General features: G+C 39.5%; 1 protein-coding gene across 1 annotated transcript in view; it reads right to left on the bottom strand.

The window, feature by feature from the left end:
- NCKAP5 (NCK associated protein 5) overlaps nt 1-1,213 on the bottom strand; it is a 467,588-nt gene extending 466,375 nt beyond the window's left edge. The window contains exons 1-2 of the mRNA XM_019472169.1: nt 1,115-1,213; nt 816-939 (exon numbers count right to left, since the gene is read on the bottom strand). Coding sequence (XP_019327714.1) covers nt 816-939; nt 1,115-1,213 — 223 coding nt within the window. The remainder of the gene's footprint in view (nt 1-815; nt 940-1,114) is intronic.
- Nucleotides 1,214-14,387: the final 13,174 nt, after the last annotated feature.

Genomic DNA, 14,387 nt, shown 5'->3' with positions numbered 1-14,387 from the left:
ATAATAATAATGATAAAAGAATATACAAAATAAGTGATGCACAATGCAATTGCTCACCACCCGTTGACCAATGCCCAGACAGTTCCCGAGCAGTGCTCTCCCCCCCCACCCCCAGCCAACTCCCCCCAGTTTTTTTGTTCAGCATGACATTGTATGGTATGGAATGTCCCTTTGGCCAGTTTGGGTCAGCTGTCCTGGCTGTGTCCCCTCCCAGCTTCTTGTGCACCTGCAGCCTCCTCGCTGGCAGGGCAGTGTGAGAAGCTGAAAAGTCCTTGACTTAGTGTAAGCACTTCTCAGCAACAACTAAAACATCGGTGTGTTATTAACATTATCCTCATCCTAAATCCAAAACACAGTACTATACCAGCTACTAGGAAGAAAATTAATTCTATCCCAGCCAAAACCAGGACAAATGTTCACCATGCTTATTAGAAAAGGCTGTCATCATGTTTAACAATTACTCTGAAATTATTGGAATCTGGTAAGACTAAGGGTAAAATGAAGAATTCATTTGCAAAATTTGAAATACAGGCAACATAATTCCAGTTAACAGAAATGAACAGAAAAATCAAGCATATAGCTGCTTATTTCTTTCATCTTTCTGACCCTGCATAATCTGTCTAATGGCCTGCTAGATATTCACAGCTGAAGATCCATTTTCTACAGAAACATTTGTGTTCTTACACTGCATTCGTGGAAAAGGATCTAGACTTGAGGATCTCACTTCCCTTTACTCTCTGCCACTCTTTGAAAGAGCCACAATCACGTTTTCAACCTCTTCTCTCCCGCTTGCCCCAAGATTTCCTCATCCTTACCTGACTTGGGAATAGGGTTTGGTCCTTCCCAGGCACCAGTTCTGTCATCAGCATGGCCAGGTGTGATTATCACTTGGTCAGAGAGCAGTGTCAACTCAAAAGAGTTCCAGTGTTTGGCAAATCCCTGTAAAGACCGTTAGACCATTGCCCATTGAGAGGCAAAATGCTAACATTCAAATCCCAGGTCAATGTGAGCAGTACATTACTGCCTCACATTTGAGGACAGACCAAGTGTGCTGGAGTGATAACGAGTTTAGGAAGAAACTGTGAAAGGTGCACCAAATGTACTCCAAGCTAACACACTCCTCCCACAGTCTCCCATTGTAGACAGCCTCTTTCTGTCCCTGTGTCCCTGTGCCAGGAGGACTGTGGACCTCAGGACCAGTTCCGATGACCATGGTAGAAGATAGAGCAGCAGTAGGGAAGCATGGGTCATGCAGCTTCTGTCACAGAAACCAGTGCCAAACATCAAAGTTATCAGGGCTGACACAGGGCAACAGCTCCCTTAGGCCAATACCTTCCCTTGTACCTGAGCATCATATGTGAATCATTATCAAGGATTTGAATGCAGCACAACATAAAAAGCAGAGGCCTCTTTCCCACAGCTACTGGAGAATACCATGCACTTAGGAAAAATCCCCCTTCTGCTCAAGTAGGAGTTTTGCTACTAGCTAGGCTTCAGGTTGGGTGAGACTTTCATCTGTATCCACTAATTAGCTTGACATCCCTCTGCTGCTGTACCACTTCCCATAAGTATGGGGCCAGGTTCTGTCCTCCAGAGTTCTCTAGAGCACCAGCAAAATTGTAAGAGAAGGAATAGTAAATCCTACCTAAAATTAATAGGTGTTTTAATGTAGAAACCAAAGAGCACTTTGCTTTTCAGGAAACCAGCAAAATAGCCATTCTCTAGTCCTACGGGCAGTATAACCATTACAGACTCCATGCAAGTCTTTTAATAAAGGAGGGTATATGTTCAGATACCCAAAGATTTCAGAGTTTGACCTGCCAAAGACATGAAGTAGTAGTGGCTTTTACTGTAGCAGAATCACTGAGTAATACCACCCAGGGGAAAACTCCAGGAAAGTTCTCATCTGTTTGCCATTATAAATTATGCCGACCCTTCAGTTGGACTTATGTAATTTTCCCTGTGGAGACACACCAAAGTTGTACAACTTTTCAGCAAGTCATTCTGGGGAAAAGCCCAATAGAAACCTGCCCGTGTTTTGGCAGAATTTAAGGGCTAATATCCAAGGAAACAATCCAGAAAGCCAGCTTTCCAAAGGATATTTAACCTTAGGGACACCTAAACATTTTTAAGTGTTCCCAAACTATTTCCTCAACACCTGTGCAGAAGTGCACTGCAGTTTGGAAAGTTTCATACGTAGCTCAGCTTAAGCTCCACCAAGCTCCAGAGACCAGGCAGCAGTGTGCCTACAGGTCAGTGAGTTCCCTGAAGAGACACTTGCTCACTGTTTAATTGTGCAGCAAAGGAGGCTCTGATTTGAAAACAGCTAAACCCCAGTCAAACGCTGGCACAATGAGATCAAGAAGGAAATACTGAAGTGCTAATACATCCTCTTCACCTGTTTGTTTGTATACTTTCTAAGCACCTCTCTTGCTTTCCTTAAGGTAACTGGTATATTAGATGAATCACTGGACCTAGCGGATACATCCATCATTGCACATATTGGTATATTAGATGAATCACTGGACCTAGGGGATACATCCATCATTGCACATATGCATAAAGGAAAAGTAAATGACATGAAAAATGTTATTATGCAGGAGGACCTAGATTCATCTTTTGATTTATACTGAGTGAGTCAAGCCTGTTTAAGACAGAGGCTTAGTCTGAAACAAGTTTTGTCAGTTAGCCCTGAGGTTCCATCAAGAAAAGACGACTAACAGGCTGCTTTTTGGTGCGTCTACACTCAGTTATCAGCTTCCTCATTTACCAACTTTAGAAAGGGGTTATTTGGTGTTTTGTAATAAAAATTTACTTACAGTGCACTGTTCTTCTGCACATCTCAAAAATACCCTAAACTGTCAGTTTATTAAAAGTCAGATAGCATACAAAAGAAATTTCTATTAGTATTAGCAAACTATCGCAGTCTTAGCTGTTTGGGTCTATCCCACTTCCTTATGATCAGCTGACTGTTCTTTGCACTCTTCTGTACTCCTACTGCCTTTGGGCTTGTATCAAATTTTTAATGCTGTTAGAGACCAGGTGCTGCTAAAATTTATGTACATTATTTTTTATTATTTTATGTAATAAACATATATACATATCTATTTCCATAATACTTATTGCAATTAAATACACATTGACCCTAATTTTGTAACAGAGGCTGGTGATGAGTCTATTCAATATCTGTTCAATAGATTTCCCTCTGTGATTAATTGCCAATCAATAAGGGTATTTGAAAAAGAAAACCAACCCCTCAATTTAGAGATTTTTAGTGTTGATTCTCTTGAATTTTCTTAGTTTTAACTGCATTACAGTTATTTTCATAGTATATGTGTACTCATGTTTATCTTTCTTGACAAATGCCTTTAAAACTTGATTTTATAACTTAATTGACATTTATTTTGGCAATAAGCTTATTTCTTACGAGCCTCCCTTTGGCACGTGCTCTGTGCTACTTGCACATTAACAATTAACAAGGCACATTTAACTGAACCCCTACTGCTGCAATATGATCGGTCGCTATGAAATTTGCAGGAGTCTTTACTTACAGTTAACAAAAGTGAAGCCAAACCAGACTAACTGACCATGATATGCTGGAATAGGAAGCGATCAGGAATTTCAAATTATTTCATATGAATTTCATATGATAAGATATAACAACAGGTAAAAATCTATACTTGCTAGTTCTGGAAGACATTTTTCTGATTTCATTTATTACTTCCTGATACAATTAAGAAAAACCTGAGATAACATAGGAAACACTTTTCATTCACCTAATTTCAACTGTTTGTTTAATACCAAGCGGATAAAGACAGTATTCTCAGATAAAATATTACATAGAAAAAAACCACTCTGAACTGTCTATAAAAATCTTTGTTTCCATTTCTAAAATCAGCACAATGATCTACTAAACAGATTAAGATTAAGATTAAGTTTTACAAAGGCATATTAAAAGCAGAAAAATTTGAAATCTCACTTTTAGGCACATGCAGGCATGACCATAACATGTCTGGAAAGTACCAACATTCAAATATAGTTGTGTATTAAAAAGTCTGTAAAGGTTTGTGCATCTATCAGACACAGGATCAGCAGTGACTGCACACAGCTGCTTCCTGGGTAATGTATTTCACCTATTTACACGGTCTGTTTTATCAGCTGAACTTTCTCCCAAAACATGAGGTTAAATCAAAAGTGTTAATGGCATCTTTCAGTGCTACTAACTGTAAACCTCTTTTATAATAACATTTAAATCATTAAACAAAAAATCTGTCCTTACTTACAAGGCAAAGCAGAAAAGGAAGGTCATTCATTACACCCCATTCACTATTTTCTGTTTCATTCTGTAAATATTATAGTGCCACTGAGAAAAAATATAATGTCTGAGGTTCTCAGATCTTCCTTCAGAGTTTTAATCATTTGCTTCCCAAGAAGGGGTTTAACAAATACCACACTGTTCTGTCAATATTTGTATGCAGCACCACATAGGGCAAGCTGCCAAACTTGCATGGTTTAAAGAGCCAAGGGTAGAAAACTGACACCCTAACAAACACACTCCCGCTTTGTCTCTTTTAAGGTGGTGGTAAAAGTGTCATCTTTGGTTCTGACTGCAGCTTCGGAAAGCTCTTTGTTTGATTGCTTTACTTCTACAGAAATGCATTATTTAATAATCTTCGTTCACCAAACTTCAGGGATTTGTTTCATGCCCAAATGTTTCTTACACAATTATAAGCCTTTTGCTCTCCACCAGCTGCACTTTAAATGTATTTTAATTGGCTGGAATTTAGAAGGAATCCATTTGGCAGTCATTTACATTTGAAGCACGCCCCTAGCAGCTGAAACAGGCCCCAGAAGCAGCCCGATTACTTCATCAAAAGAAACTGCTTGAATACCGTTGACTCCTACATAACTACAGTGAACTCTATTATGTAGGTGTGGTGATGTAATTAATAATTCTCTGCTAAATTTTTGCTTATACTGGGAACAGAATGTATTACCAACTGATACATTTACAGAGCGGTCTGCAGAGTTGCAACGTTCAGCATTAGTTTTCAAACATCACTGGGTTTCCAGAGAGAGACCTTTCTTGTGCTTTTTCTCTATCTGATCTGAACAGCAGTGTGGCTCTAACACTGGTATTATTGTTTCTATACTTGCAGCACATCAAGAATGTTACCAGCTGGATTTTTGTATATAATATTATTTTAAAAGCTTCTAACGTGTTAGTTATTCAAGGATCAAACTATAAACTAAGTTTAGTATGTTACATTAGGAATGGCTGATTTTTCCATTTCTCTTTATTTTTGGGTTCCTAATGTGTATTGTAAGCCAACTTTGCAGAGCCTTAATTTAATGTAGTAAGTTCATCCTTCTCTGCAGTTTGTAATGCTGAGGTTTAAGAGTTGACAGCAGTAGGGAGAGCTACCAACAGCTGCTCAGAAAAAAAGAATGAGAAGACATTAAGGACAGAACCACAAGAATTCACACTGTAAAATGCAATATTTAGGATTAATGTAATGACATTAACAAGTCAGATTTAAAAACAGAGAGACATTCCATGTGATGCTGATTGAACGCATGGTATCTGAAAAACCCGGAGCTCTGCAATCCATGAAAGCTCCTGTGAAATTGTAACTGCTTGAGAGTTCACATATCATCAGTGTACCACAGAGGATGAAGGAGCGAAAGAAAAGGGATTATTCTCTGGCTGAAGTACAATAAGAACTGTTTTCTACATTTAAAAGATGAATAGTTCTGGAAGTGAAGTTATGACAATACTTGCCGCCTACAGAGAAAAGCAGCATTTCAAGTGCATTGTATGAAAAGGAGAAGGATTAATGCCACAGAGAAAGACCATTATACTATAGAAGAGCTGCATATTTTAATAATTTGACTCCATCCAGCTCTGGAAATTTCCATAGTTAACTGGTTTATACTCCTAAGAAGTGGAAACCCTCAGTGAACTGAGGTCTTAAGGGAACTTACTGGATGTACCACTTAAAAAAAACCAAACAAAACCATGCAGAAATGGCCAAAGCAGATGACAAATTATGAGAAACCCAATCATTTGTCACCTTTTAACTACCTTATGATACTTCACTGAGAGAGGGCCAAGCAGCTGTCCAGACTCTGTCTGCATTGTTATGGTAACCCAGTGTATCACACTCACTTAATGTATTTCATCCTCAAATATATTCATGACATACAGAAACATTCTTGCCTTCCTCCTTTTGAAGGCACAATGCCTATGACCAAGCTGGGATGCGAACCCAGCTCCTCAATGCCTTTCTTCCTCCATTAGGTCATGCATTTATAATTGTCCCATGTAGAGGCGCTTGTGGCTACAATCCACATCAGAGCTGACTCAGGTTAACAGCTGAAAAGTACAAAGAAGCATCTTAGATCTTCGAAAGCCAAGAGAAACAGAAGTGGAGGCTTAAATCCAGACTTCTTTCACCCTCATCCAAGCAGAAACGGAAGATTAGAGAGCTGCTCACCTTTATCTCATCTGTAGCCTACCAAAACAGATGAGAAAACTCACACCGAGTTCAAAAGGTGATACGGATGGGAGAAGAAAAGAATTGCAGAACTATTTGTGACCTCAGCTATAAATGAAAAGAAAATCCTACATCATTACATGCAACATATATCATATTTGAACCCTTACTCATGCATCATTGAAAACTTTACACTTTTGCCTACAGGACTTTATGTGTTTGTTTAAAAAAATAAAAAATCTTCCTGATAGAAGTGCTACAGTGTAAATATCCAGGGAAGCATCAATATGAACTGTGTGGTGGATGAAGAGGAGTTCTAGACAGGAGGGCAAACAGCAGCATGCATAGCAGCATGCTCCCGTCCTCCTGCCTCTGCCAAGTGGCAAGCAACAAAGTTTGGCAAGAGAAAGGTCAGCGCTCTATTCATGCTGTCACTCTGGGAATCCCCTGCGTTGTCATGGGCTGCATGATGACAGCCATGAAGCCGTGATGTGCCATTGATTGTTAGAGGACATTGAAGACAATTGGCCATTATTTAGCTTCAATATCTATCTTCACAATTATTTAAATGTGAGACACTGGCAAATGTTTCCAAAGAAACAGTACCGGTGTGATTTTCAAAAGAGGGGGACTGATTTATTTTCAAGCCTCATGTGAGATTCGAGTCACAGCCACAATAAGCCTCAAAAAAGCTGTACACTAAACTGATTTTCTAGTAGCAGCTCCACAAGAAAACCCTTGCATTGACAAAACTTAAGCATATGAAACATTTACTATTAAGACAGTTAATAGCCCTAAGCATAGTGAAAAGGAAAAGCATTACTTTGAAATTTCAGAAACTATTAAAAAAGCAGGCAGAGAGAGAAATATGGATGCTATCAAAGGAAAGATAATCAATCCTTCAAAAGCAGAGACATCAAGCAGTAAAGAATATTTCCACCATGCCCAATGGCAATTCTTTGCTGCCTTCCTTCCCTAACTGCTGTTGGCATTCAGCTGCATGAGAGAAAAAAACATTACAGTAGTACACACAAGCAAAAATGAACTATGGCAAAGGAGAAACCCCACAGTGAATGAAAAGCTGGTTTTCTCTTATGCAAATGCTATGCATCAATGAACCGGTTTCCAGTCTAACGGAACCATCTTCAGGAGATATATAAGGCTATTAGTGTAATTGATACCTGGTTAAAAATGAAGGAGGTGAGGGGGATGAGAATGCAAGCGTGTAGGATTTATTAAAACAGCAGCCCAGCAGAGTCCTTGTGAAACATATGACAAAAGACAAGAAGAATGATGTCTCTGAAGAGGACACTAGAAAGAATATGTTATCTAGCCAGTACGCCAGAAACCAGGAGGTGGAAGTATTAAAATAAGGCTTATTGCAGGCTTTTAAAAACTAGGTGAGAACACTGACTACTCAATTATTTTTCTTTAATCCAGAGATTGCCCATGTGAAACACTGTGAAGGCAAGTAATTGGATGATCAGACTCTCCCTGGTCCTAACTGAGGTGGGCAGGCAGAAGGAGAGCAGAGGACAAACTGCAGCCTTTGTGCTCACAAAGTGGGATTACCTCTGTACATTTTACATCACTTTCTGCCTCCACACCTTCCTTCTGTACATTTCAAGATTTCCAGATCTGGGCAGGCAAGTGTAGGATAACAGCAGACTTAAGCTCCGCTGGCCTATAATATTTTCCTAAGCATCACCCAAAAGGTGTCATAGCACACGCACAACTCCACCATGCTATGGTGTATATTTATGAAAGGATGTATATTTATGAAAATACATTTCCTTCTCTGACCTTCTTTTGAAATCTTGTTCTGCATCCCTTGCTCTCTTCCTTGAAGGAATTACATCCAATTCAGCCCTACATACATGTGGGGCGTATCTTCATGAAGACTATATAAAAAAAACCTGAAACTCACAGCATGGATGCCAGGTCCTTGGCACAATTATACTCCACTACACCACTCCTGCTGCATTGCACTGCTTACTCATGTTGACATATCCCCAGTGGAAACAGGGCTTACCAAAAGCAAGATGCCCAGTTATTAATGTGTCTTATGCTTCTGAATAGCGAAGTTGAGGCCTTGTAAACAAAAGAATGTATACAAAAGATATCTGATTTTTTTTGGATGGCGGTGACTTGATTACAAGACCTTGATACTGTGCAGTAGTGGAATGGGTGAGGAAGACAATCACCTTCCTTGTGCATTAACATCTCACCTTCTTGAGAGCAACAGCAAGGGATTTGGGGATGTTAGAAACCAATCCCCTCCTTTGCAGTAAGCAGCACTCTGAGAAATGCTTCCATGTCATCAGTCTACTGGGAGTTCAAATGTCATCTGTCTGTACCTCCTTTGAAGGAACAAAATCTCTGATACTGGAACTGAAACACAGGGCATGTTACAGAAATACCAAGAGCTGAGGTGATAGACACCCTTTGACAGATCAATTCCCTAAAGCTAAGATGCATGCATTGTTGGTCTGTTATCTGCTACACACACTCCTGCAACAAGGTATTTGCAGCATTATTACATTCTTCTAAGTAGGCCCCAAACAGTGCTAAATATGGAAAAGATTTTTCAAAAAATAACAGTTAGTTTGTGTCCAAGGCCAAATTCATACCCTCAGCAAATCTGGCTAGGCACAAAGTCACATTACTCAGCATTAACATCAGTTTGGAAGCTTATTGTAATATCAGTGTCCGTAGACTTCTTACCATCACTTCTCAATTGCTGCAAAATATTGTCACTTTCTTGTGGCTACATATCACTTGAAAAGGGAAAAGATATTTTAAATATGAGTTTGTATTCAGCATTGCTGGAATCATACGCATTGCAAATCGCTGCTGTCAGAGAAGGTAGTAATCTGCTCATGAAGAGGAGAATAAGACCAAACATGGTCGATATGAAAAACTTCAGACCATTCCTTTGCAAAGGCATGGTCTGAGAGTTCAACTTTTCAAGGCAGAAGACAGGCATGTGCAGAAGACACCAAAGGCTGTGGGATAATGCAACTGACTACAAACAGGTCTGGACAACATAACTGACTGGAGGGCAAAAGTAAACAGGGGTGGAGCAAAAACAATCCAAATTACACATCCTGCATGGATGCACATTCACCTTCAGGGGAGTCAGTCTGCTGCCCTGGAGAGATGCGTCATCTTCAAGTGAACAATATTTACTTTGATGCATTAAGACAAATGTCATTTTCAGTTGCTGCATGCTGGCTTACCTTATAACCAAGCAGATTCACATGTCAAGTTGTGACAACTTGAAAAGAAATAGAAAAGAATATAGAAAAACTATATATAGAGAAAAAGTATCAATGTGTCATTCTTCCCTCGTAGATAACATATAACACCCCACTGTAGATATTTAAAAATATTTAAAACATCTACTACTATTCTAGGACTTCTCACTGAGGATTAAGTTACAGAAGTCAGGGGAGACACAGAGAAGTCCATGGCTGCTCATTCTTATTACCTTTATCAGCTTAATAAGCGCACAGTTAGGTTGAAGAAGACCAATGGATACTCAGCATAGGACATTAAGGACCTCTAGACAAGCTGAATGTTTTGTTTATGCACATTCCTATCAATCTCTTGGTCATAGGCACTCACAGCTTGTAATAAAATAATGCCTGAAACTTCATTTCAAGGACATTATTTTCAATAAATATTAGAAACTACGACATTCTCATTAGCTTAATTAAGATAAGACAACCTGCAAAGATTGTGGATTTTTTTAATTAAACTATGTATTGGAACAGCACAGAATGGTGATGTACAGTGTTACCAATGAGATGGGTAAAATACCGATTTTTGTGAAATAAGGCTCTGATCCAGGACCCCAGCCATACCAGCAGATCATCAGGACCACCAGTGTTGGGGAATTTCTATATGAACACAGAATTTTATTATTTCAGAAGTTTCAGATCATACTTTAATCACTCAGGTTTTCACCACTAGTTAGCAATTATTATAACCACATATATTAAGAATCTTGTTTCACATATTCTTTTAATAATAGCACTTGGAACTTTATACAGTATTAGAGAATTCAGCATCTAAACCTTCCCAGAAGGCAGGCAAATAGCAAATGTCATACTCTCATAATGCATTTAGGTACTGTATAGATGAGACATAATTAAAGTAAGACTTAATTAAAGCTTTTCTTCTCCAGAGATGGACAGGTAAAACATAACTTACTGTATTCTCGAGTACAAAAGAGTCTAAAATTGTCTTCACGATTACACAACTGTAGACTCTTAGTACAGCAAAGGAGAAATACAGTAACAGTTGGGAGTAAGTTTTGCTTCCACCTGTTCCCATTTCAGTCTGAACTAATTTCTAATCCCTTGAAACAAAGCAGTCAGGATCTATTCTGCTTAGTATAGAAAACTTGACTTTTGTAACACACTGCTAAAAGATTGTATAGGTGATCCCTATCTGTGATGAATGGGACGTCTGTGCTTCAGGCACATGTCCCTCTTAAAGGCTAAATTTCTGGCTAGGTGCTAAGACGAAGCCCTGTGAGGGGTGAACAGAGACCCCCTTCCTACAAACCTCCCCCTCCACTGCAGGTGGGCGAGGGAAGGGCAGTCTGCTTGCTCAGTGCCCTGGCCCAACCTGGCCAGGTAAAACTGTCGACCAGCAACAGGTTTTGCCAAGGGAATATAACCAAGAAGGCTGGGCTGCATTAATATTGAGAGCTGATTATGTTACATTCACTTTAGGGCTGCCATAGAATTATTCCCTTGGACTAAATAAGGGCCTAAAACAAGGTGGAAAAACTTTTGAAAGCTAGCCTGCTTGTGTTAAAATATGAACCTAAATAGTGAAGTTACAAGTGGCCTTAGGCTTGGCTACAAAGGTCTGAATGGCTTTAACAGGTATTGCATGAATGTGGGTGACTGGACCTCTGTGCAGAGGACTTGTGCTCTCAGCAGCCGCTGGCGTGGTCGTTGGTTTGAGTTTCAGGGTGATGCAGAGGCAAAACACGGCTTGGAAGGGCAGAGCTGGGCCAGGAATCACAGCCACGAGGTGGAAATGAGAGAACTGACATCTGCCAGTCAGCCACAGATTTACTGGCATTGTCTCCTCTTTCAGTTCTTCATTCTGCAGAATGGGGATAACCTTTTCCTCAAATGACCATGGTGGCAAGAGGCAAGGAATTTATCTATGAAATCCTCTGCTGGAAGCAGTTACAGGAGCCAAACATTGTATTATTACATGAGAAATATAATTCTTTAAAAAATCTATTCTAGTCACAATGCTGTACTAAATTTTCCTGAGCATAGGTGATATTTTAGCAGAATTTTCTTTGTTTATAGAGGCATTGGAAAGAGTGTGGGACAAAGAGTTACAGCATGACTAGTAAACGAGTCCAAATTTTCTAAGGTCATAAAAATAAAGCAGGACACAGAGGTCTCTATATTAGCTGTAATATCTTCCAATTGCTTTACTCTTCCTCCAAAAGCCAGTGAAGCTTTCTGAACACAGCAGAGCATGATATGGCCAAACCTCCTGCACCAAGTAATTATGTGGTTGAAGTCTGAACGAACTGAGAGCACTGTAGGATAGTGGTATTTACAATTACTCAAATTAGTGGACATGAGCATATATAAACACTCCAACCAGAATGCGAGCATTTTGGTCAATGAACCAGCAAATGACAGAAAGAAAAAGGCAAAAGAGTTGACAAAAAAGGCTGAGAATAAAACAGCCACAGTCTGGGAAGAAGCAGCAAGTTCAGTATTTCAATTTGCCAGACCTGAAATTCAGGTTTAAGGAATTTTTACCTTCTTCACATCATTCCTGCATTTTCTGAGGCCCTTAGGTGCTATAGTATGGGCAGCTGAATGTTCTGTTCTGTTTCTATTTCCAAGACGACAATAAACATTCACCAGATCAAATGAGATTTGTGCCAGGACAGTTTTTGCCTTGTGCCTTCTTGACCACACAGCCCACATAAAACTTTTCACAGATGGGTTTTATCTAAGTTCAAAATAATACAATGGATTACTTAAAGCATCTCCTGATGACAAAGCACTTTTAAGCACATTCATACTGCAGGACTGAGAAAGGACAGCTGGATGTCTGCAGGAACAAATGTGGGGTTTGTTTATAGTTGGGGTTTCCAGAGCCTCAGCAGTGATGCTCTGAGTCAATGCATCCTCTAACTACCCAGGTCAGTACCATGTATGTTGAGGTCACATTAACCCTTCTCCGCTTGCAACACAGATTCAAACACATTATGTTCCTGCAAATGATTGCTTACACCAGCTTTCTACTCCAGAAATCCTATTCAAAGGTCTTGTGTTGATACACACTGACAGTGAATCAGGCCCTGAGTATTTTGACAGTAGAACAGCACTTAACTTCTAAATATACTGCCCAGCTGTAGACTTATTAAATCTAAATAAACTGCATGTCTAAGGCAATTTTCTTCCTTGCATGACAAACCTAGGTTGCTTTTATTCTGATCCCTAAATAGACCTCTCCCATTTGTATTTAGCCAAATATTTTGCAGTAAAACTTTAACAAGGGGAATGATGATTCACCTGAATTATAACTATACATCTGCAGTAACTGTTTGCAAGGATGCTTGGATGCTCAACACACCCATGGGATGGCTTGCAAAGTAATCCACAGGAATGTACGTTAGGAAAAAACAGCCATAAACGTACCAAGATGAAGGTTTGACTGGGATTTAGTCAGTTAAAACAAATATTTTTGCATTGAGCAATTAGAGTCACAATTAAAAGGTGTTCTCTTCACTATGTGGTACATGCATATGGTTCACATAAAAGAAATTGTTAGCTCTTAGGTCAGTAAGCGCATTCTTAACAATTGCAAGCAGAAGGGGCAGATAAAGAGCCTGAGACCAGGTTGGCCTTGTATCACGCATGAAGATTGATTGAGTCAGAGCAATTGCAATAACAAGCATTTCAATCATGCCCTAGGCCTCGCTAGAAAAGCGCTTTTAAAAGGCAACAATAGAGACACTACTGCTGATACAGGAAAACTACGGTGTGTATCATCTGGATCTCCCAGATGCTAGGCTGTGCACTCATGATGGATTGACTTGTCTATACCACAAGAGCATGTGGGGAGCATTTCATTGTCCTGTTCTTCTCCCACTATTCTTTGGACTTACTCCCCACAGTAATTGGGCACTGGGCTGCATGGGGCCTCAACAGCATCACATTGCTTCTTTCTTGAACTATCATCGCTATGTTCTGGTTATTACTTTTCTTCAAAAAAAAATTGTATAAGTTCTGCTTTTCATTGCACAGAAAGCAGTTGAAAATGAAGACCCAGACTATAAGCTTTAGCAACCCTAGCAGATATAACATATTTGATATCCTATTTTTATTCTACTGTCATGTTGCAATTAAAAGGAAAGATTTGCCACCTCCTTCTTCCCAATTAAAAATCTCCAGATGGAAGTTGGCTGGGCATGCCAGATAGCACTCAAAAAAAAAAAAAAAATCCTGTAATGAAATGTAGAGGGAATTTATCTTGATATTGTCAACAAGTGAAGTTGTAGGGGAATAAGGAGTTACATTAATCCAGGAAAACAGCAATACTGATTGTCTACAGCACCAATGCAGTAGCCTGCAGCTGCACAGTGGGAATTTACAGGGATTCACCAACCTTTTTGTATGGAAAAGGTATGCATTGGATGGAAAATGTAATAGAAGGAGAATACATTAATTTGGTCAATGATCAGAGAAATCCCAGGACTACAAGTCACTGTACAAGTGATGCCACAGCTTTGCAGCACAGGATCTCCAGGTCTTTGAGGATCTCCAGGTTGTCTGAGTTGTTTCCATTCTGTGTTGTGGGATGGACTCTATCTGCCATGGAGTTGCTGCCATA

Source organism: Aptenodytes forsteri, unplaced genomic scaffold (assembly GCF_000699145.1).
Source record: "Aptenodytes forsteri isolate BGI_AS27 unplaced genomic scaffold, ASM69914v1 Scaffold11, whole genome shotgun sequence".
Classification (NCBI taxonomy): Eukaryota; Metazoa; Chordata; class Aves; order Sphenisciformes; family Spheniscidae; genus Aptenodytes; species Aptenodytes forsteri.
This window is presented reverse-complemented; position numbering and strand designations above follow the sequence as displayed.